General features: G+C 34.9%; 1 protein-coding gene across 2 annotated transcripts in view; it reads left to right on the top strand.

Moving 5' to 3' along the window:
* Positions 1 to 25,472, top strand: part of LOC138691971 (zinc finger protein ZFP2-like) — a 105,661-nt gene that overhangs the window by 48,616 nt on the left and 31,573 nt on the right. For both annotated transcript variants that reach the window (XR_011329996.1, XM_069814668.1), the window contains exon 5: positions 20,075 to 20,157. Coding sequence is in view for 1 of the 2 variants with exons in the window: in XM_069814668.1 (XP_069670769.1) it covers positions 20,075 to 20,157 (83 nt within the window). In the remaining variant the exon portion in view is untranslated. The remainder of the gene's footprint in view (positions 1 to 20,074; positions 20,158 to 25,472) is intronic.

Below are 25,472 nucleotides of genomic sequence, written 5' to 3'. Positions count from 1 at the left end.
GTAACATTTTTCACAAAAAATCAATAATAAGCGAGATATTTCGATTTATTTAATTCAGGCCCACTTATAACCCCCCTTTTGAATAAAGTATTTTGAATGCCATATAGCCTAAAATCTAAGCTACAACGAACTTAATTTATATTTGAATTTTCATCGAAATCCATTCAGCCATTATCACGTGAAAAGGTAACAGACATCCAGACAGACAGACAGACATACAGACAAAAATTAAAAAAAAAAGCGATTTTCGGTTTCAGGATGGTTAATTACACATGTTAGGGCCAATTATTTTTGGTAAAGCATAAATTACCAGAAAAATTTCGGTTACAGATTTATTATTGGTATAGAATAGATAGCTTATATTAAAACCTCGTCTTCTGCACAGCATTGCAGTTATTGGTGAGAATCTAGTGCCGGGTTGCTGCGACAATATCGCACAAGATGAGCAGCAGCCTGCTGACAAGGAGCTGCACAGATGCGATGTTTGTGGGAAGTGTTTCTCAGGACCAGTGCAGCTCAAAATGCACGCAAGTGTTCACACGGGCGAAGCGCCTTTCATTTGCGATGTCTGTGGAAAACACTTGTCGCTAGTGGAGAATCTGAGAAGACATACGAACGTTCACACCGGCCAGAGGCCATCCAGTTGCGTTGTGTGTGGAAAAAATTTTACGAATCGGGATATCTCAAAGAGCATACAAGGAGACATACCGGCGAGAAGCCATACAAGTGCAATCTCTGTGGTAAGAGTTCCGGAACTCTGTCTAATCTTAAAAGGCATTTATGTTTGTGCGAGATCGTGCGTATTTGCTTGTTTTCCGCACAGAACCAATACGCGGTAAGTGTGAAATACCACATTCAGTATTCCCAACGTAACACACACAACAATTTCCCTCTTACCGCTTAAGCGCGACATTCATTTTACTGCTTTAGGCTTTTAACATATTATTTTTAGAGACGTTTAACTTAGTAATAATTATAAATTGTAAACTTACCACTGCAATTTCCCCTAAATTGCAATGTTAATTATTGTTTTTAAATATTTGCAAAAATTAAGTAAAGTCTACTACTCCACGAAACCTATTGCATTCCTGATACACGTAACATTAAGGAAGCCGTGAAAAAATCAACAAGATTCCAGATGCCGATGTTATTACTGCAATATGTTATATAAATAATATTGTTAAAATATTAAAATGAAAAATAAATCATTACATAACCTTACCGTTTGTTTTAAGTTCGCATTTATAGACTGGGGGGAAAAAAAGACAGACGTATATCACGGCCTGCTGGAGTATAGTAAACACAAAATATTTTATAGCAACAATGTTGAAGAAAGATACTTTGGTGTTCCGAAGTTGCCGTCATTAAACAGAAACCATCATGGAGATTTCATTGCAACTAATTAGAAATTCGTCTTTCAGGTATGTAATAAACGATCTTCGCACAAAGTAATGTACGATACACGAGCGGTATGTTTGTTTTCATGTTCTCGGAAATTAAAAAAGCTCAACTACGTGTTGCTTTTTCAATCTTTTCCTCGACCATGAAAACGTCAACATTCCGCTCTTGTAACGCATATTACTATTACGTACAGGTGAGAAGGCGATGTCGATGGGAAGTGATAATGTTCCCGAATAGGTTTAAGGTTCGATGCATACAACCATACATTTTTTTTTTGTTTATTGGGTTATTTTACGACGCTGTATCAACATCTAGGATATTTAGCGTCTGAATGATATGAAGGTGATAATGCCGGTGAAATGAGTCCGGGGTACAGCACCGAAAGTTACCCAGCATTTGCTCGTGTTTGGTTGAGGGAAAACCCCGGAAAAAGCCTCAACCAGGTAACTTGTTGTCCCAACAGGGATTCGAACCCGGGCCACCTTGTTTCCCAGCCAGACGCGCTCACCGTTACTCCAAGGGTGTGGACACCACCATACAGAAAACAAGACATTCAAATGCGGTATGTTGACAATAAAATGTAGAACAGACATTGGGTCCCTATTTTACTATTTTACAAATTAGATCCGTAACTCACTACAGAGAGAGCTATGAACTGCGTAATGTGTGCACACAGCTTAGCTTAGCTTACAAGAGACTTTACTACTCAAGCAGAAGAACGTCCGTCCTTGGTACATCCATTACGCTGAATACCGAAGTTGTGTTACGCACTAGAAGTCAGTGAGTTAGAACATCTGTGCCACAAAGCAGCGGCAAAAAAACCATATTTTAATACTAACCAACAGAGGTCAGAAACAACTCGAAACATACTTTCTTGCACCAATCAGGGTCACACGTAGCAGCACATAAATCAAATTATGGGGGAGTGTTGCACCGATTCATTCAAATAAGCGTTAAATTTGTGGATACGTGTAAATGCTCTGAAATATAAGCGTTTATTGTTTGATGTGTGTTATTATTCTTAGTACAGATGGAGCGAGATACTGGAGGCGGTTGGAGAAGCTCCGCATTAACACTGCTTATCATTGTAACCTAAACGCATTGTTCTGATGTTACTATGGAAACAATTTTCGAAATGAAATAGAGCAACGACACGTTTCCAATATTCGTTGCATAGATGTGTTCTTCATAGGAGTATATTTATTCGCTGTTGCATTTTAAGTATTAATAAAGTAAGAAGACTAATAATTAAGTAAACATAAATAAAAGCAATATCAAATAGACAATCCAGCAAATTACCAACACGCTCTGAAAAATACAGACCGATGCTAGTTGTAGGCCTATTTCTCTTACAGCTATATTGCTATGTATAGGAGAGTGAGAAAATAATCTTTGTCATTACTTTACATTGTATTATTTTTCTACCTGATAGTTTCTTCTTAGTGCGAACAACAAAATCAACAGCAGATTTGTTTTAGACTTCGCGTCCTGATTAGATTCACCTACCCGGAAATATGTGAATCGCTTATGTAGATGTTGGTTGGGCATACATTTCGTAAGTAGCGTAGGTGGAGACGGGTTACGGTTTGATTCACAGCGATCTGCTCTCTAAAGAGAAATAGATTCTTAACACTCTGAATACAAGCCACTTTCTTGCGCACAACGAACTCAGGAATAAGTTACGCGTGTTCCTGATAAATTTTGTGATTCACTCAATTCGTTTCAACAAACTTGATCCATTCCGAATTTAATGTTTTTAGTATTAACCAAATATATAAATATTCTTAAATGAAATGTCTGTGATGAAAACCTAATTAATTTTGTAGCTCAAACCCATGAAATAAAATTGTTACTTTAATTGAACCTTAAATCTACACATCGAATGATTTACTACAGGGACGTCATTTAATTTTACTTCAATTTTTATTGCACCTGAGTTTTCGAATATACTTCACTCCCACCCCTTCTACTAATGAAGTTCAACCGTCCTCCACACAGATCCAAGACCGCCTTAAATAATTAATTATATATTGTATAATATCTTATATTAATTAAACAAACCGATATTTACCATTTATATTGTTATCGTTCTTTAGTGATCCTGTATAAGTAATATTCAAGTTATCATTTGTATTCTGTTATCGTTCTTAAGCGACATAAATAATATAAATTTAATATTAGGTTTGGAACAATACAGTAGCATAATACTGGTGTTAGTTTTTTTTTTCTTTCTATATTATTATATTATACTATCTTCAAACACAATAACATGAAAAGCAGTGACGAGGAATTGAAACTCAGACGTTTACATCTAAATTCCGACGTTTTTCCGACTGAACTACGAGGGCACAAGTAAAGAAACATTTGCGGAAAAATTGGCCCAATCCCCCTCCAAGATTTTCTGACGATTTGTACAAGTTCGTCCAGGATGTGGGGGGCAAAGGCTAATTGGGATTTCCCGGTTCTGATCAGGTCAAAAATCCTGATAGAACTAATATTAAACTCTTGCGGTGAATTTCGGTGAAGTCCGGAGGGCCCAATTAGTCAAATCCACTCTCTCACCGCCACGCTTGGGCCCCTGGGATCTATTAAGATTCGAAAGAGACAGTGGTGTGCGGAAAGCAATGGGAAGTTAGCGCATTTATCCTTCCCAAGAAAAATCGCAAAGATGAGCAAAGGAAGCTTTTAACAGAAAAAGTAGCAACCTCTGGGGACCTTTGGAAAAAGAACTAAGGAATAGACTAGTAAGGTGTTTTGTGTGGAGTGTGGCACTCTATGAGGATAAAACGTGGACATTACGATGAAAGAAAGAGAAATGAATAGAAGCATTTGAAATGTGGATGTGGAGAAAAATGGAACATGTGAAGTGAACAGACAGAATACCTTGGATATGTCACGAAATAGATTTGTATTGCGAATAAAATCTATTTTTCTTATCATTTGCAGCCATAATGTCATAATAAATAATGATAAATTCGATAAATTCATGACATAATACATTCATGAACCTGATGTTAATTACTAAAATAATCATAAAAGAGTAAGGAGCAATTATGTATGTTTTGTATCCCTGTCTTAAAAACAATACAAAAATGAAGATAAAAAGCACTTGGTTGTATTCGAACGCAGGACCTCACGCATAAGAGGCAGGAACGCTACCATTACGCTATTAAGTAACACAAAGAATACTTGAATTATAACTGTAGATATCAGGCAACGTGGTACAACAACATGTAACATCGCCTGTGTCCGAATTGTAGCGAAGATACCCGAAGGGAACTTTGCCTCTGGAGTGCGGCCACTTTTTCTTTTGACAACTGTACATACCTGTAGTGCAAATAATGGCCCATGTCTATATATTCGATAATAAAACTTCAGCTAGAATTGCCGTCTTGTAGTAATGAAATTTTCAATTCCAGATTTAAATAGTCATAGGACAGAGTTCCCTAGTTTATATTATGTATCATGTATTTTAAAACATGTTTATTTGTTCTCTAAGTACATTATATCATTTCTGTCAATGTTATATTTTCGTTAAAATATCTATATGATTTGCTGCTAATGACGCTAATAATAATAATAATAATAATAATAATAATAATAATAATAATAATAATAATAATAAACCATCTTCATTCTCAACATAATCTTTTCTTAATTCTGAAATTATTATATAAGTTATCTCAAATTATAACATATATTATTTTTTTCAACTTTATGTATCCTACTTGTTAAATATCTTATTCTGGTGTTTAAATGTCTGTCTAGAAAGTATGTATATTGTGAGTTTTCTATGTTTTTGTCTATCTATTCCTCGCTAGAATTTGATCCTGGTATTACAATTTTTAATTTCATTTCATAAACAACACAGAGATTTGTGTATGCGAATTATATAAAATTAGTTTTTAATACCGGTATAATTTGAAAATACATACATACAAAATTATTGACGTTGTAGCATGTCTTTGCTGTGAAAAATAACACCAGGTTTTTAGATTACCTACTTGAGCCGATATTTTGCAATGAATGGCTAAATTGTAGATACTCCAGTCGCAACATTGAATTCACCTTAAGTTTACTTATAGCCAAAATTTTGTTTTGCAATAAAAAAGAAAGCAGGAAATGTAGGGTAAATGTGCGTACTGTTTTTGTCAGATGGTTACACTGCCTGCTCATTCAATGATCAAACATGTAACATGACCTATATACTTACTTACGGCTTTTAAGGAACCCGGAGGTTCATTGTCGCCCTCAAATAAGCCCGCTATCTGTCCCTCTCCTGTGCGAGATTAATCCAGTCTCTGTTATATTCCACCTCCCTCAAACCCATTTTAATATTATCCTCCATTCTACGTTTAGGCATTCCCGAATGTCTTTTTCTCTGCGCCCTCCCACTAACACTCTATATGCATTTCTGGATTCGCCCATACGTGCTACATGACCTTTACTATGCCTAAAGCCGACATTAGAGACTATTTTCCAGTCTTTCTGCATCCTACCTCGAATGGGGATCACTTCAAACTACAGATTTTAATTTCTCAACTTGGAGTTTTAAAGCAGAACAAGCTTGCATTGAATGAGAGGACACTGGATAAAATCTACTGGTCGTTTCTCGTCACAATAGAAATGTGTATTAGATTACTACCAACTAAAAACAAATATATCTAATATTTATATACGGAGAGCTGTGAAAATGAGGACACACAAAGTAGAAGAGGGGATAGCAAAGTGAAGTAGTCGGTCTGGATGGCGCAGTCGGTCGAGTGCTGTTCGCTTTATGACTCTTAATACACACCAAAAAATGATACACTTTGAACAATTTAAATTGTTTAATTAAACTCAATTTGTGAGTCTCATTGTAACTGTATACGCGTTACTACCGCTTGTTATATTGTAGCCTATGCAATGCAATTCCTCCCATGTGAAGTAGAGGAACATGTAATCTCCTATGTGAATATTAAGCATATATTTTTGTAGTTGTGACACGCTGGCTTATTAAGCGTAGATTATTGTTATCAATTATGTAGTCTGACTGCACAGAGATGGTATTTAAATGTGTAGAATAAATAAATGAACAATATCCCACTAATAAATGTGTTTATTCTTCCTACTGAAAAAAATATATTTTGCACATAGGAGATATTGTAGGAACAACGACGATAATGTTTTTGTTACATTCATCTTAAGCCAGATCACGGCGAGTACAGGGTGTGAGGGCGATCTCCTCGTGACTGCCATTTGTGCTGCAGGGAAGAGTGTTGCCGTCTGTTGGCAACTGCTACTGAATTCACTGCGATATAGCGACCTTTCCTAGAAACAAAATCGATTTCTTACTAAATAAAAATAAAGAAATGGAGAAGGAAGCTTCTGTTCTTTTAATGTTAAGCGTTTTGTGCGTGAAGTTACTGTTATCGAACATCTTCCACCTTGTATGAATTTTTGTACCACCTTTCACAGTTGAGATGCAGCTCTTCGCTTGTTTCATTCCGTATGAACTGAAACAACCCAGAACTCACCACGTGGAGGTGGCTGCATGTCGAGTTCCGCCCTGCCCATCCCAACCTCCCTACCATTGGGCAGTGCATTCAATTTTTGTGGTTTGCAATTTTTTTAAATTTTTTTGTATTTTTTATTATTTTTATCATTTTTTTTTATTTTAGAAAATTTGGTTTTATTTAACGACGCTCGCAAAAGCAGGGGTTATATCAGCGTCGCCGGTGTGCCGGAATTTTGTCCCGCAGGAGTTCTTTTACATGCCAGTAAATCTACTGACATGAGCCTGTCGCATTTAAGCACACTTAAATGCCATCGACCTGGCCGGGGATCGAACCCGCAACCTTGGGCGTAGAAGGCCAGCGCTATACCAACTCGCCAACCAGGTCGACAATATATAGGCCTAAATGTTATGTTTTTTATTTAACGACGCTCGCAAAAGGAGGGGATATCAGCGTCGCCGGTGTGCCGGAATTTTGTCCCGCAGGAGTTCTTTTACATGCCAGTAAATGTACTGACATGAGCCTGTCGCATTTAAGCACACTTAAATGCCATCGACCTGGCCCGGGATCGAATCCGCAACCTTGGGCGTAGAAGGCCAGCGCTATACCATCTCGCCAACCAGGTCGACTGTATAAAATGTTTTTTTTTATTTAACGACGTTCGCAACTGCAGAGGTTATATCAGCGTCGCCGGTGTGCCGGAATTTTGTCCCGCAGGAGTTCTTTTACATGCCAGTAAATCTACTGACATGAGCCTGTCGCATTTAAGCACACTTAAATGCCATCGACCTGGCCCGGGATCGAACCCGCAAACTTGGGCAGAGAAGGCCAGCGCTATACCAACTCGCCAACCAGGTCGACCAGAATTTGGATCCAGGACCGCAGCCGCGGAAGTGTTCCCCTACTTCCGTCCAGACTGTTTTCTAACCGAGTCCAAAAATCTTTCCAAAGCTTCCTCAGCCGGGATAGGTTTCCAAAGTCGAAAGGGTTCAAATGGTCTCTCTTCCTCCGACATCATGCCAGAGTCAGAGTCCTCACTGTCATCCTGCCGACTTGACTGGGGAGAACTGTCGTCTGTATTGTGTGGGGGGGTAGTGTCAGTGCCTAGGCCGCCCGCTGTAGAAGGTCCCGCCATCGCTTCCCCCTGAGGTTCCTCAGGAGGAAGGTCAAACGTGATCCTCGGGCGCGGACGGTCGTCCCCCTGGTCTTTCTCAGTACCCCGGAGAATACCATGGGGGGGAGGCGGGGGTAGTGGCGGTACTGGTGTAGGTGGTGAAGATGGCGGTGGGTGTGTGCGGCGTGAGCGGCGTGATCGTCGTCTCACTTGTTGTGGGTGTATTTCAGTGCAGGGGGGAGCATAAAAGTATTTGAATTTTGTACAGTACCGGGGGTATGTTGGGGAAGACTGAGGCGATGAAGGCGGAGGGACAGGCTCAGGGGGCGTGGAGGCACCCCTCCTGTCCCCTGGACTGCCACTACTCCAGAGGTAGTAGCCCCCCAGCCCTATCGCCCCAACGATCCCCACAATTTTGAACAAATCGGGCTTACCGAACGAAAAACGGGGCCCGCCTTCCGCTACCGCTGGTCCTTCCTTCCGCGGTCCAACCGCATACGCAGGTCTTCCCGCCGTCTGGAAGGCTCCCGTACGAGAGCCCCCAGCAAATGCAGCTGCCCCCGTGAAGGGATAGCCTCCCTTCTTCAGCAAATGAAACGCAGTTCGCATTCCGAACATACCGAACTATTCTACCGAGAAAAGCAAACCACAGTGTTTCCATGGAAACGATCCGTCTTGTCGTGTCTGTCGGCCATTGTTGATGACGTCGGCACGACAATACGCAAGCGCACGAGTACGTTGAAATACCGATACAATACAAGATGCGAACGTTTTCACATCTTCTATCTTTAAGATATTATTATTCCTTACATTTATATTAGAAAAGGAGATTAGGCCTATTATTTTATATCTAGACGAGTATTAAATACTGGCAAATAGAAATTGAATAATATTTATTAGAATTCAGCAACTGCTGAGAAGTAGAGAATGTGTGCGACATTCCATTGGTAAGGAAGAAAGATTCTGGGATCTCGACAAGCTGGCCGAAGAAACTGTATTTAACGAAAGAGAAAACGCAATGGATGCAAACTTCATTGGTATCAGAGATAGAAGAGGCACGTAGGCCTATTTATTAGTATTATTTCCTGACGTAATTTTGTAAATTCTTATTTTTCGTCTTTAAGCTCCTTTTTTATTACGCTAGATTAATTCAACTTTCGTGCATGGAACATCTTTAATTTAATTTTAATAAAACACAAATCACTCTACTAGGTATAGGAAGAAAGAAAAGTAGTTCATCCATTTACGTAAACTAGGAAATATCGCGATTTTGAGTTTGATAATTTTCATTAGGTTTTTCTTTAATGAAAGTACAGTACTGTATTAAGAATAAGTGTTTTTACTCACGAACTGAGCTATCCATTCGGACGTATTCATTATGCAGTGCATATTATACTGTCTACAGCACATTAGCATACAATATAGAGAATGAAGTTGAATTGAAAAATAATCATAATATGAATATTTAAACACAATTTTGAAAATGGTGGCCGTTCATTTCGATACAGGCTTCAGTTCTTTTGTGCATATTATCGCACTATAGACAATTGCATCTAATTCAATTGCCAGTTTCGTCCTTCGTACTAGTAACTCATGTTGAAATAATTCTATACCTACTCTACGTACTGTTAATTCAATCTTCACTTCTGCCCGACCCGAAAATATAAAATTACTCAGACATGCTATCTACTGTCCGTCCAAGTGGTTATGCTGCAGGATTGTAGAAAGGGAGGAAATCACGTGACAGTTAATTACTTAACGAGGCCCTTTTATTTAAGTTAAATTAAACAGCTGTATAATATTACGCAAACGCCCAATTCCTAAGAGAAATTAATGTTTTCAGAAAAGAGCTAAGACAGAGGGGCGAGCAGAAGCAGGTGGGGGAAATCGGGATGCGACGTAGGCAAACGGACAGTACCTGTGCGAAAATATGATTCAATATTGAAAGCTCTTTCGTCACTGGAAAACCCGAACATATTTCTGGAACGTACTATACTCAGTAACTCAGTACTGCTTACTATCTGCTGTCTTGGTTCTGTGTGGAGTTGGAACTTCCTTAGTAGAAGGGGTGGGAGTGAAGTACATTCAAAAACTCAGGTACAATAAAAATTGAAGTAAAAATAAAATGATGTCCCTGTATAAATATCACCTCTGTATTATTTCCTGACGCAATTTTGTAAATGCTTATTTTTCGTCTGTAGGCTCCTTTTTTATTTCGCTAGATTAATTCAACTTTCGTACCTGCAACATGTGACGTACTTCTCACATCTTTAATTTTCTGTTTTAATATGATTGCTCTTACACTATAAGATACATTTTACAGAGTAATGAATTCATATGCACAATATTTTTGAAATAGACCGCAGTGTCCTCTACTCTGCCGGTAGCAAAGGGAAGGAGTCCCTATCAGATTATCTGAGTTATACTTTAGGACAGTGGTTGCCAAACACCACGAAATTGTGACGTAATAGAAATGCAACCCGCACACCACTATTGCAGGGAGAGAGGTGGAGTGGGTATCTCCTCAGGTAATGCAGTGAATAACAATGCAGAGACGGACTGTGACTTCCTTATTAACTATACATACTTTTTCCATGTTAATTTTTTTTCCTCCTATTAATTATTAATTATTTTTGTATTATTAATAAAATAAAATCAATTTATTTTCTTATTTACCATAAAAAGAGCGTGTACTTTACATCACCAGATATTTGAAATTAGAAAAACGTACCAGACTGGTCACGAAGTTGTAAATTACACTACATACTTCAAAAAAACGTGGAAGTATTTTACTCCGATTAAAACATAGAAGCCAATACTTTTTATTGTTTATTTATTAATGAAATATTCAAATTACACCTTTGGGAAGGCCGAGGCGTAGATGGGAGGATAATATTAAAATGGATTTGAGGGAGGTGGGATATGATGATAGAGACTGGATTAATCTTGCTCAGGATAGGGACCAATGGCGGGCTTATGTGAGGGCGGCAATGAACCTCCGGGTTCCTTAAAAGCCAGTAAGTAAGTAAGTATATTCAAATTACACTCATACGTAGAAAAAACGTGGAAGTATTTTACACCGATTAAAACATAGAAGCCGATACTTTTTATTGTTTATTTATTAATGAAATATTCAAATTACACTCATACGTAGAAAAAAACGTGGAAGTATTTTACACCGATTAAAACAAAAAAGCCAATGCTTTTTATTGTTTATTTATTAATGAAATATTCAAATTACACTCATACGTAGAAAAAAACGTGGAAGTATTTTACACCGATTAAAACATAGAAGCCAATGCTTTTTATTGTTTATTTATTAATGAAATATTCAAATTACACTCATACGTAGAAAAAAAACGTGGAAGTATTTTACTCCGATTAAGACATAGAAGCCAATTCTTTTTATTGTTTATTTATTAATGAAATATTCAAATTACACTCATACGTAGAAAAAAACGTGGAAGTATTTTACACCGATTAAAACATAGAAGCCAATGCTTTTTATTGTTTATTTATTAATGAAATATTCAAATTACACTCATACGTAGAAAAAAAACGTGGAAGTATTTTACACCGATTAAAACAAAAAAGCCAATGCTTTTTATTGTTTATTTATTAATGAAATATTCAAATTACACTCATACGTAGAAAAAAACGTGGAAGTATTTTACACCGATTAAAACATAGAAGCCGATACTTTTTATTGTTTATTTATTAATGAAATATTCAAATTACACTCATACGTAGAAAAAAACGTGGAAGTATTTTACACCGATTAAAACATAGAAGCCAATGCTTTTTATTGTTTATTTATTAATGAAATATTCAAATTACACTCATACGTAGAAAAAAACGTGGAAGTATTTTACACCGATTAAAACAAAAAAGCCAATGCTTTTTATTGTTTATTTATTAATGAAATATTCAAATTACACTCATACGTAGAAAAAAAACGTGGAAGTATTTTACTCCGATTAAGACATAGAAGCCAATGCTTTTTATTGTTTATTTATTAATGAAATATTCAAATTACACTCATACGTAGAAAAAAACGTGGAAGTATTTTACACCGATTAAAACATAGAAGCCAATGCTTTTTATTGTTTATTTATTAATGAAATATTCAAATTACACTCATACGTAGAAAAAAACGTGGAAGTATTTTACACCGATTAAAACAAAAAAGCCAATGCTTTTTATTGTTTATTTATTAATGAAATATTCAAATTACACTCATACGTAGAAAAAAACGTGGAAGTATTTTACACCGATTAAAACATAGAAGCCGATACTTTTTATTGTTTATTTATTAATGAAATATTCAAATTACACTCATACGTAGAAAAAAACGTGGAAGTATTTTACACCGATTAAAACATAGAAGCCAATGCTTTTTATTGTTTATTTATTAATGAAATATTCAAATTACACTCATACGTAGAAAAAAACGTGGAAGTATTTTACACCGATTAAAACATAGAAGCCGATACTTTTTATTGTTTATTTATTAATGAAATATTCAAATTACACTCATACGTAGAAAAAAACGTGGAAGTATTTTACACCGATTAAAACAAAAAAGCCAATGCTTTTTATTGTTTATTTATTAATGAAATATTCAAATTACACTGATACGTAGAAAAAAACGTGGAAGTATTTTACACCGATTAAAACATAGAAGCCGATACTTTTTATTGTTTATTTATTAATGAAATATTCAAATTACACTCATACGTAGAAAAAAACGTGGAAGTATTTTACACCGATTAAAACATAGAAGCCAATGCTTTTTATTGTTTATTTATTAATGAAATATTCAAATTACACTCATACGTAGAAAAAACGTGGAAGTATTTTACACCGATTAAAACATAGAAGCCAATGCTTTTTATTGTTTATTTATTAATGAAATATTCAAATTACACTCATACGTAGAAAAAAAACGTGGAAGAATTTTACTCCGATTAAAACATAGAAGCCAATACTTCTTATTATTTATTTATTTATGAAATATTCAAATTACACCTTTGGGAAGGCCGAGGCGTAGATGGGAGGATAATATTAAAACGGATTTGAGGGAGGTGGGATATGATGATAGAGACTGGATTAATCTTGCTCAGGATAGGGACCAATGGCGGGCTTATGTGAGGGCGGCAATGAACCTCCGGGTTCCTTAAAAGCCAGTAAGTAAGTAAGTATATTCAAATTACACTCATACGTAGAAAAAAAACGTGGAAGTATTTTACACCGATTAAAACATAGAAGCCGATACTTTTTATTGTTTATTTATTAATGAAATATTCAAATTACACTCATACGTAGAAAAAAACGTGGAAGTATTTTACACCGATTAAAACAAAAAAGCCAATGCTTTTTATTGTTTATTTATTAATGAAATATTCAAATTACACTCATACGTAGAAAAAAACGTGGAAGTATTTTACACCGATTAAAACAAAAAAGCCAATGCTTTTTATTGTTTATTTATTAATGAAATATTCAAATTACACTCATACGTAGAAAAAAAACGTGGAAGTATTTTACTCCGATTAAGACATAGAAGCCAATGCTTTTTATTGTTTATTTATTAATGAAATATTCAAATTACACTCATACGTAGAAAAAAACGTGGAAGTATTTTACACCGATTAAAACATAGAAGCCAATGCTTTTTATTGTTTATTTATTAATGAAATATTCAAATTACACTCATACGTAGAAAAAAACGTGGAAGTATTTTACACCGATTAAAACAAAAAAGCCAATGCTTTTTATTGTTTATTTATTAATGAAATATTCAAATTACACTCATACGTAGAAAAAAACGTGGAAGTATTTTACACCGATTAAAACATAGAAGCCGATACTTTTTATTGTTTATTTATTAATGAAATATTCAAATTACACTCATACGTAGAAAAAACGTGGAAGTATTTTACACCGATTAAAACATAGAAGCCAATGCTTTTTATTGTTTATTTATTAATGAAATATTCAAATTACACTCATACGTAGAAAAAAACGTGGAAGTATTTTACACCGATTAAAACATAGAAGCCGATGCTTTTTATTGTTTATTTATTAATGAAATATTCAAATTACACTCATACGTAGAAAAAAACGTGGAAGTATTTTACACCGATTAAAACAAAAAAGCCAATGCTTTTTATTGTTTATTTATTAATGAAATATTCAAATTACACTCATACGTAGAAAAAAACGTGGAAGTATTTTACACCGATTAAAACATAGAAGCCGATACTTTTTATTGTTTATTTATTAATGAAATATTCAAATTACACTCATACGTAGAAAAAAACGTGGAAGTATTTTACACCGATTAAAACATAGAAGCCAATGCTTTTTATTGTTTATTTATTAATGAAATATTCAAATTACACTCATACGTAGAAAAAAACGTGGAAGTATTTTACACCGATTAAAACATAGAAGCCGATACTTTTTATTGTTTATTTATTAATGAAATATTCAAATTACACTCATACGTAGAAAAAAACGTGGAAGTATTTTACACCGATTAAAACATAGAAGCCAATGCTTTTTATTGTTTATTTATTAATGAAATATTCAAATTACACTCATACGTAGAAAAAAAACGTGGAAGTATTTTACACCGATTAAAACATAGAAGCCGATACTTTTCATTGTTTATTTATTAATGAAATATTCAAATTACACTCATACGTAGAAAAAAACGTGGAAGTATTTTACACCGATTAAAACATAGAAGCCAATGCTTTTTATTGTTTATTTATTAATGAAATATTCAAATTACACTCATACGTAGAAAAAAACGTGGAAGTATTTTACACCGATTAAAACAAAAAAGCCAATGCTTTTTATTGTTTATTTATTAATGAAATATTCAAATTACACTCATACGTAGAAAAAAAACGTGGAAGTATTTTACTCCGATTAAGACATAGAAGCCAATGCTTTTTATTGTTTATTTATTAATGAAATATTCAAATTACACTCATACGTAGAAAAAAACGTGGAAGTATTTTACACCGATTAAAACAAAAAAGCCAATGCTTTTTATTGTTTATTTATTAATGAAATATTCAAATTACACTCATACGTAGAAAAAAACGTGGAAGTATTTTACACCGATTAAAACATAGAAGCCGATACTTTTTATTGTTTATTTATTAATGAAATATTCAAATTACACTCATACGTAGAAAAAAACGTGGAAGTATTTTACACCGATTAAAACATAGAAGCCAATGCTTTTTATTGTTTATTTATTAATGAAATATTCAAATTACACTCATACGTAGAAAAAAACGTGGAAGTATTTTACACCGATTAAAACAAAAAAGCCAATGCTTTTTATTGTTTATTTATTAATGAAATATTCAAATTACACTCATACGTAGAAAAAAACGTGGAAGTATTTTACTCCGATTAAGACATAGAAGCCGATATTTTTTATTGTTTATTTATTAATGAAATATTCAAATTACACTCATACGTAGAAAAAAAACGTGGAAGTATTTTACACCGATTAAAACATAGAATCCGATACTTTTTACTGTTTATTTATTAATGAAATATTCAAATTACACTCATATGTAGAAAAAAACGTGGAAGTATTTTACACCGATTAAAACATAGAAGCCGATACTTTTTATTGTTTATTTATTAATGAAATATTCAAATTACACTCATACGTAGAAAAAACGTGGAAGTATTTTACACCGATTAAAACATAGAAGCCGATACTTTTTATTGTTTATTTATTAATGAAATATTCAAATTACACTCATACGTAGAAAAAAACGTGGAAGTATTTTACACCGATTAAAACATAGAAGCCGATACTTTTTATTTTTTATTTATTAATGAAATATTCAAATTACATTCATACGTAGAAAAAAAAACGTGGAAGTATTTTACTCCGATTAAGACATAGAAGCCGATATTTTTTATTGTTTATTTATTAATGAAATATTCAAATTACACTCATACGTAGAAAAAAAACGTGGAAGTATTTTACATCGATTAAAACATAGAATCCGATACTTTTTATTGTTTATTATTTATTAATGAAATATTCAAATTACACTACATACGTCGAAACAAACGTCGAATTATTTTACCCCGATTAAGACATAGAAGCCGTTACTTTTTATTGTTCGTTTATTATTCAAGTTACAGGTAAGGGCGTGGTAGTCTTCATAACAAGAAGAATAATGACAACGTACATTGTTATTTTATACCTCATTTAAAATTTTACAACAAATTAAGTATCTCATATTTTTGCCATCTGCACAAAATAAATGCTTTCCCTCCCATGCTCCTTAAAATTACGTTTTTACTTACTATCTGTTTTGGAAAAGACATCGAAACATATTATCCTACACACTTGTACCATTACATGCGTACGTCCGCTGCTGACAAATGTCTTTACTTATATCGAAGTGAAGGCTGTAAGCAGAGGGTGGGGATATGATGCCGTGGTTACGCTTGAGTGGAGGCAGAAGCATGTGTCGTGACACAGCGTTTGGCGATCACTGCTTCAGGATAACAATGCGAAAGCAAGGGGAATACAAAGAATGAGAAGTGAACACAATTATAAAAAGTCGAGGGCAGGATGAACAAGAGCGGAGGGAGGGACAACAATGGGAATACAAGGAGAAAATTAGGAATACAAGGTAACACCAGCGAATAGAGATTATAAAGAATGGACACTTCGCGCCGGTACCTTTGATGTAGCCGGACTGATTTCAATGACCTTCAAGCCAGCTAGAACGAGACATTCTGCTTTTTCCCTAGAGTTGGCGCTGACATCACACCAGCTAGCAGTCGACTCAGCGGAAATATAACACATATAATTAATACATCTAGGTACATTATGTACTCAAATAAAATAAATTGGATCCATAAAATAATAAATCCGTCATTAACTGTAATGTCTAGACTCTAGAATTCCTTTATAATGAGAGTTGAGACGTTGACCCCAACAACAATTAAAATATGTAATGATTTGATAGCGCTGAAAATGGAAAAACAAAACTCTTACGAGAAGTAAAACCATATCCCTATATTATATTATATACAAATATTAAACGAATTCGATACTTAATTTTATAACGTATTATTTTATAATATAATTTATTATATCTGAAATATAAAATATTATTATTACAACAAGTTTGTCACTGAGAAATAATAAAAAGCTGTTAACTTGAATTTATTTGAAGCAAAGCGTTACTGGATTATGCAATAAGGTAGGCGATGTTTGGATCCTGTGTCTCCACTCTATTCTCAGTTATTATCTTAGCGAATGCTCAATTACACTAACCTCTAGCGCTTGAAAGTGGAACTAAACGCTGGTGCACAGAGAAACAAAACACAGGCAAATTCGCTCAGTGTCCATTCTTTATAATCCCTATTCGCTGGTAACACGTTGAAAGCAAGGAGAACAAGGGGAATACAAAGAGAACAAGAGGAATAGAAGGATAACAAGGCGAAGGCTAGGAGAACAAGGGGAGTACAAAGAAGTACAACATTGATCATCGTGACTATTATGCCCTTTAATCCCTGTTAGTAAAATTCTAAAGATATCAGAACACATCATCCAGAAAATGACATATACAGGAACAAAGACCACCTTGAAGATGAACTTCTTCACTGCAATAAACAGATTGATATGCATTCAGCTACAGGTAATGATTTTCTCTTTTATTATTTTTGTCATAATACTAAATGAGGCAGTAGAGCAAGTGGACAGCTTCAAATACTTGGGGTGTACTATAAGCAGTAACATGAGCTGCTGCCAGAAGTCAAAAGGAGGATAGCAATGACAAAGGAAGGTTTTAATAGACCTCTGGAAAAAGAACTAAGGAAAAGACTAGTGAAGTGCTTTGTGTGGAATGTGGCAATATAGGGGCAGAAACATGGACATTACGAAGAAGTGAAGAGAAGCGACTAGAAGCATTTGAAATATGAATATGGAGTAGAATGGAACGTGTGCTTGGTACGTTAAACCAAAGGTCCCGGGTTCGATACCCGGCCCCGGAACAATTTTTCCCTCGAAATTATTCAAATCAACTTTACAGGGAGTTATACCTGAAATCTTGAATTGCAAAAATTTTATATTTTCCACATAGGAGTTACTGTATGAACAACAACACTATAATCTGAGGCTAATCTGAGGCGGTGGTGAAAATGTGTTGTATTGTTATTTTAAAAGTCTTGTATATCCTTAAATATCAGTCCTGTCAAAATTTTGCATAGAATAAAACTTATCGGAAATCATTTTTAAAGAAACTTCTGTTATGTAACATTTTTCACAAAAATCAATAATAAGCGAGATATTTCGATTTATTTAATTCGGGCCCCCTTATAACCCCCTTTTAAATAAAGTATTTTGAATGCCATATAGCCTAAAATCTAAGTTACAACAAACTTAATTTATATTTAAATTTTTATCGAAATCCGTTCCGCCATTATCGCGTGAAAAGGTAACAAACATCGAGACAGACAGACAGACATACAAACAAAAATAAAAAAAAAGCGATTTTCTGTCTCAGGATGAATACATGTTAACAGCAATTATTTTTAAAAAATCGAAAATTATCAGAAAAATTTTGGCTACACATTTATTATTAGTATAGATTTAATGTTGTGTTTATTCATATTACCACATTCAAGATATATAAATCATTTTATCCTTAAATGACTATACGAAATACAGGGTGACTCACGAGGAGTTAACGCCACTTACGGAACTTATTTCTAAAGACATTCTGAGTAAAAAAAAAAAGTCATGTAAGCATGGGTCCTATTCTCAATATTTTCAGAGTTACATTAATTTGAGGTTTTCTGTAAAATACATTTGTCTTTAGTTTTAAGGGTAAAAGAATATTACAGACTAGCCGTACCCGTGCGCTCCGCTGCACCCGTTAGAAATAAATATGAAGTAATTACATAATTAAAATAGCACATTTGATCTAGGGAACATTCGTGTTTGATAGAAGGATAAATCGTTTCTTATTTTACTTAATTTAAATTGAATTAAACAAATTAAAATGCGATTATTTTGATCCAGAGACCACTCATTTGGTCATAAAAATTAGTTTAGAAAATACAGGAAACGAATGTACAGAATAGCCTATCAACTTTTCTGTGCATAAGAAGCTATTTTAATCTTACCTGTCCTCGATTCACTCAGAAGTTACTGTAATAGCATTATAGCATTATGTCCATCTAGAGAAACTACACTTTCCAATGGTGAATTAATAATTAATTATACAAATCGGTTAATTTAGCTTCCGATTTTACTTCATACAAACACAGAAACATTCTCTGTAGGCTTTGTTTCATAGCTTTCGATTGTTGTTGTCCAAAGCCCCTTATAGACGAAGTCATTTGTTTTTTATTTCATTACACCGCCTTAGATGGCGTTGTTATTGTAATTTTGAAACTCAATTATCTCATTAAATATCGGTCCTATCAAAATTTTGCATAGAATAAAACTTATCGGAAATTATTTTTAAGGAAACTTTTGTTATGCAATATTTTTCATGAAAATTAATAATAAGGGAGATATTTCGATTTATTTAATTCAAGCCCCCTTATAACCCCCCTTTTAAATAAAATATTTTGAATGCCATATAGCCTAAATTCTGAGTTACAACGAACTTAATTTATATTCCAATTTTCATATAAATCGGTTCAGCTATTATCACGTGAAAAGGTAACAAACATACAGACAGATAGACAGACAGACATACATACAAAAATTTCAAAAAAGCGATTTTCGGTTTCAGGGCGGTTAATTATGTATGTTAGGACCAATTATTTTTGGAACATCGAAAATTACCAGAAAAATTTCGGCTACAGATTTATTATTAGCTATAGATTAAAAACGATACCAATATATGCGAACATAATGAATTTGTACACATTTTGGCGTTATGAAAGTCGTGTTAAGTTGCTATTAAAATCAGTTTTTTTAAAACAAAGGACATTGTATGGCATTGATTCAGAGATCTTCATCATTATTCCCTGTTATGTTTATTATTTTCAGGAAGAAACGTTTGGTATGGCTAGAGTAAAACATGAGAATGGACTTGATGTAACTACAGAGGAATCTGAAATTTCGACTGAGAGGTGAGTGTAGTGTGCACGTGATCAATTTGTGCTTGGTTTTCTGGCTGCAATAACAGATGATCTAGGGCAGAGGTCTCCAAAAAGCGTATCGTCATTCGCGCTCTCGATGCTGCCCGCCGAACACAGTGTGCTGTAAGGCTAGAGAAGGGGGAGAGACTTGTACCTCAACAGAGAGCAGCGATCAGTGGGGGATCGCGGCAACGGTCTGCTTATGTTTACAAATAATAACATCAAAAGAATAAGAAATATCGTATGTTTGTATATTATTTTGACATACTATGAAGCTGGAGCCCCTTCTGTTCCTATTGGCACAAACTATTGTAAATTCAACCTCTTCTATTCTATGGTGCCTTTCAGTGACTGGAAAAGATCTTCTCCAGGTGTATTTTGTAATTACATCTAGACGACATTCAGACACAGTAAAATGTTCATTAACTTCTAGGATGTAAATGGCTAGGTGAGCTTTGTCATTTCTATCTGTCCAATTCAAGTGAGTAAGCTACAAACTGGTTAATTGTGGTTTCGACTTCAGGTTCAATTACATTTACAATTTTGAAATTCCTTCTCTGAACTTTAATTCGAAACAATTTAATTTTCTTAAACTTGTGACTTTGTTCTGGACACAGTATTTTAGAACGTCCTTTATGCACGATTTTACAAATGATGCTTCTGTAAAGGGCTTCATTGATTTTCCAATATTCCAAGCTAGAACATAGCTTTTTTGTTTAAGACTGAGGACACGTGTGTGATTTGTGTTTGTATTTTCTTGTTTTATATTTATCAAGATATTTGTAGGCCTACGCATTTCACCTAGAATTAAACGAAAAACTATATGTTTGTCATGTGGAACTGAGTATAAATGTATTGTAATTTACTGATTATTATGTATAACCAACAGTTATACAGATAGCCCCAAAATAAATTATTTTCACATGTCCAACATGCCTGTAATTGTATGATATTCTTTGTGAAGAGTCGAGTATTGTCGTCGCATGTTGAATTTTAACACACCCTTAAGAATTTTAGAATAAATTGAGCATTTCACATTCTCCCCACTAACACAAAAATATTTCTCTTCCTATTCATCCTTGAATGTACTACGTCCATGATTAGAAGACATTGTGAAACGGTGGAACACTCCGACCAACACAATGATAATGGCAGTCCGCCACTGCTCTTCGTTTGCGCATAAACACTGAGTACAGTACAGGTGGGGATGGGTGAGGCGGAGCGCGCTCATTACGTACTGGCTTCGGTTCCGTTCAGGGGCTTACTCGCGAGTACGCTTTTGGAGACATCTGATCTAGAGCATTCATTATTATATCATGTTACCATAACACATGAGAAGAAATTCGTGTTCTTTTCTGCAGTTGTTGAGTAACTCCACACAGGTGGCTCTGATTGTATTGTATTGTATTTATTAACATTCCATGGTATTCATACATGCTTACAGCTAGAATATGGAACAAGTAAAAAAACTTAATACTATTATAAAGTCTTAATTTATAGTCACAGTCTAGATGAAGATTTACAATATAGTCTACTAGTACAAGACACACAGACAGAACAATTTTGGAGTCTCTTAACACATGCAACAAACAAACCTAGACAAGGGATTCAGCTCTTAGCCATTGTAGAAAATTTACAAGTTTACACTGCCTGAAGATGAGGAAAGAATTGAAAGTTAAATCGTGTAATACGAGCCTAGGTATGGTGAAGAATTTTTTAAAGAAGCAAACTTGAGAAGCTTTCATTCTGCAGTGCAGTAAACAATGTAACCGGTGATAAATTATGTATCGTATTTGTTTTGACTTGCTATTTGGCAAAAGGAAATTGTACCAGAACAATGGAAGGAGTCCATAATTGTACCTATTTTTAAGAAGGGGACAAAACCAACTGTGGTAACTTTCGAGGAATATCACTTTTGTTGACGTCGTACAAAATTTTGTCCAATATTCTTTTGAGAAGATTAACTCCGTACGTAGATGAAATTATTGGGGATCATCAGTGTGGTTTTAGGCGTAATAGATCGACTATTGATCAGATTTTTTGTATTCGACAGATAATGGAGAAAAAATGGTAGTATAAGGGTACAGTACATCAGTTATTCATAGATTTCAAAAAGGCGTATGACTCGGTTAAGAGGGAAGTATTATATGATATTCTTATTGAATTTGGTATTCCCAAGAAACTAGTTCGATTAATTAAAATGTGTCTCAGTGAAACATACAGCAGAGTCCCTATAGGTCAGTTTCTATCTGATGCTTTTCCAATTCACTGCGGGCTAAAGCAAGGAGATGCACTATTACCTTTACTTTTTAACTTTGCTCTAGAATATGCCATTAGGAAAGTTCAGGATAACAGGCAGGGTTTGGAATTGAACGGGTTACATCAGCTTTTTGTCTATGCGGATGACGTGAATATGTTAGGAGAAAATCCACAAACGATTAGGGAAAACACGGAAATTTTACTTGAAGCAAGTAAAGCGATCGGTTTGGAAGTAAATCCCGAAGAGACAAAGTATATGATTATATCTCATGACCGGAATATTGTACGAAATGGAAATATAAAAATTGGAGATTTATCCTTCGAAGAGGTGGAAAAATTCAAATATCTTGGAGCAACAGTAACAAATATAAATGACACTCGGGAGGAAATTAAACGCAGAATAAATATGGGAAATGCCTGTTATTATTCGGTTGAGAAGCTCTTATCATCCAGTCTGCCGTCCAAAAATCTGAAAGTTAGAATTTATAAAACAGTTATATTAACGGTTGTTCTTTATGGTTGTGAAACTTGGACTCTCACTCTGAGAGAGGAACATAGGATAAGGGTGTTTGAGAATAAGGTGCTTAGGAAAATATAATTGGGGCTAAGAGGGATGAAGTTACAGGAGAATGGAGAAAGTTACACAACGCAGAACTGCACGCATTGTATTCTTCACCTGACATAATTAGGAACATTAAATCCAGACGTTTGAGATGGGCAGGGCATGTAGCACGTATGGGCGAATCCAGAAATTCATATAGAGTGTTAGTTGGGAGACCGGAGGGAAAAAGACCTTTGGGGAGGCCGAGACGTAGATGGGAGGATAATATTAAAATGGATTTGAGGGAGGTGGGATATGATGATCGGGACTGGATTAATCTTGCACAGGATAGGAACCGATGGCGGGCTTATGTGAGGGCGGCAATGAACCTTCGGGTTCCTTAAAGGCCAGTAAGTAAGTAAGTAAGTAAGTAAGTAAGTAAGTAAATAAGAAAGTAAGTAAGTAAGTATTTGTTTGATTATACTTTGCCATGAGTAGAGTCTTGCATGTATTCCATACAAAAATAAATATTGACACATTCAAAATAATTTCATCAGCTATAATTATATCGAATAAACAGATGAAATGCCAGTCTTGTTAATTTCTTTAGCAAATTGTGGTGAAGGTTACTTATGTCCAGGCACTAGAGAAAATGCCTAAGATTTATAGTATGGAGTGGTGGAAATAGGATATGATCACTGGAAAGCTATATGCTCACCTCACCCACCCTAAATAGGTACTTTACTTATATACCAAATTCGTAGCCATATTGTGACGGTGTATTTAGTATCGCCAACACCTCTCACATAGTACTACACACCTAATCAAACCTAAACTAACCTGTCACATAATACTATACATCTGTAGAACATCTGGAACACATTCTTCTATACTGTCCATCCCTAAACCACAAAAGAAGTACGATGAAAGAGTAATGGAATGGAGAAAAATTCTCTCCGGCGCCGGGACTTGAACCCGGGTTTTCAGCTCTACGTGCTGATGCTTTATCCACTAAGCCACACCGGATACAACCCCGGCGTCGGACAGAATTGTCTCTGATTGAGTTCCAACTCTTGGGTTCCCTCTAGTGGCCACCCTCTGCACTACGTCATAGATGTCTATGAACATAGGACCGAAGTCCACACATGTGCTGAGGTGCACTCGTTATGAGTGACTAGTTGGCCGGGATCCGACGGAATAAGCGCCCTCTTAAATCACTTCGTGATTTACGCATATCATATATGACGTAGTGCAGAGGGCGGCCACTAGAGGGAACCCAAGAGTTGGAACTCAATCAGAGACAATTCTGTCCGACGCAGGGGTTGTATCCGGTGTGGCTTAGTGGATAAAGCATCAGCACGTAGAGCTGAAAACCCGGGTTCAAATCCCGGCGCCGGAGAGAATTTTTCTCCGTTCCATTACTCTTTCATCGTATGATGACGCAGAATATCTGCATGGAAATATCATATGTACTTCGGTACATTGAAATAATATAAAATACACAAAAGAAGTAAATTAAAATCATCAGTACCAGTTGCAGAGGACACAGCCCTGCAGTATATATGCTACAATACTACAATGCATGTAAAATTCATACCCAAAGGCAATGTTAATTAATATACAGTATATTATACGAAACTAATCACTGCATTTGAAATGTACTGAACTTTATTTAAACAATCCAAACCTAATTTGACAAAATTAAATTAGTACATTATGCAACGAGCCTATAATGATAGTAATTAAGACGCGAGGATGTTTATGAAACGAGCGCAAGCGAGTTTCATAATTTTCATACGACTTAATTACAATTATAGGCAAGTTTCATACGACTTTTTATGCTCGACCATATTTCTAACTTGAAATTATTCATAAGTATTCATGTTATTCTTATGTGACTGGGGAGCGAACGACCTTGTGCAATCTCGTAAATTGTGTGATGTGCGCAGACGCGAAAGTATTGATTTTTTTCCGGGCAACGAATGTCGACGACCTTGATATAATCTAGAGAGCAAGATAAACTTTAAACTTGATATAACCTTGAAATTGAATTCGACATTGAAAAACGAGATGACAAATTGAACTTATTTGAATATTATTTACAATTAACGCTAATTATTATAGTAACAGAATATAACCTTCTGCGAGAGTATTGGATTTCCAGCCTGCGTGACGTTTTGCTGCTTGTCTTTCGATTGCATATGCGAGAATAATCAAGAACCTGAACTTTAATGAATAGGTGTACTTTAATGACATGCATTAAAGGACTGCTACCAGGTGTATAATTACTAAATTTCGGCATGGTCGAGCATAAAAAATTATTGTAATTGAACACGAAGTATTACAAGTGCCTGAATTATTTTTATTCCTTCTCATTGAAATTGATGGTGAAGTTTGTAAGTTGGCCAGACTGCTAACCTTCAGTCAACGGTTGACAGTGTAATCTACATACTGTATATTAAGTTTTTTTTTTTAATATTATTTTCAAAATATGCTATCGTGCAAA

Source organism: Periplaneta americana, chromosome 16 (genome assembly GCF_040183065.1).
Source record: "Periplaneta americana isolate PAMFEO1 chromosome 16, P.americana_PAMFEO1_priV1, whole genome shotgun sequence".
In the NCBI taxonomy this organism is placed as follows: domain Eukaryota; kingdom Metazoa; phylum Arthropoda; class Insecta; order Blattodea; family Blattidae; genus Periplaneta; species Periplaneta americana.
This window is presented reverse-complemented; position numbering and strand designations above follow the sequence as displayed.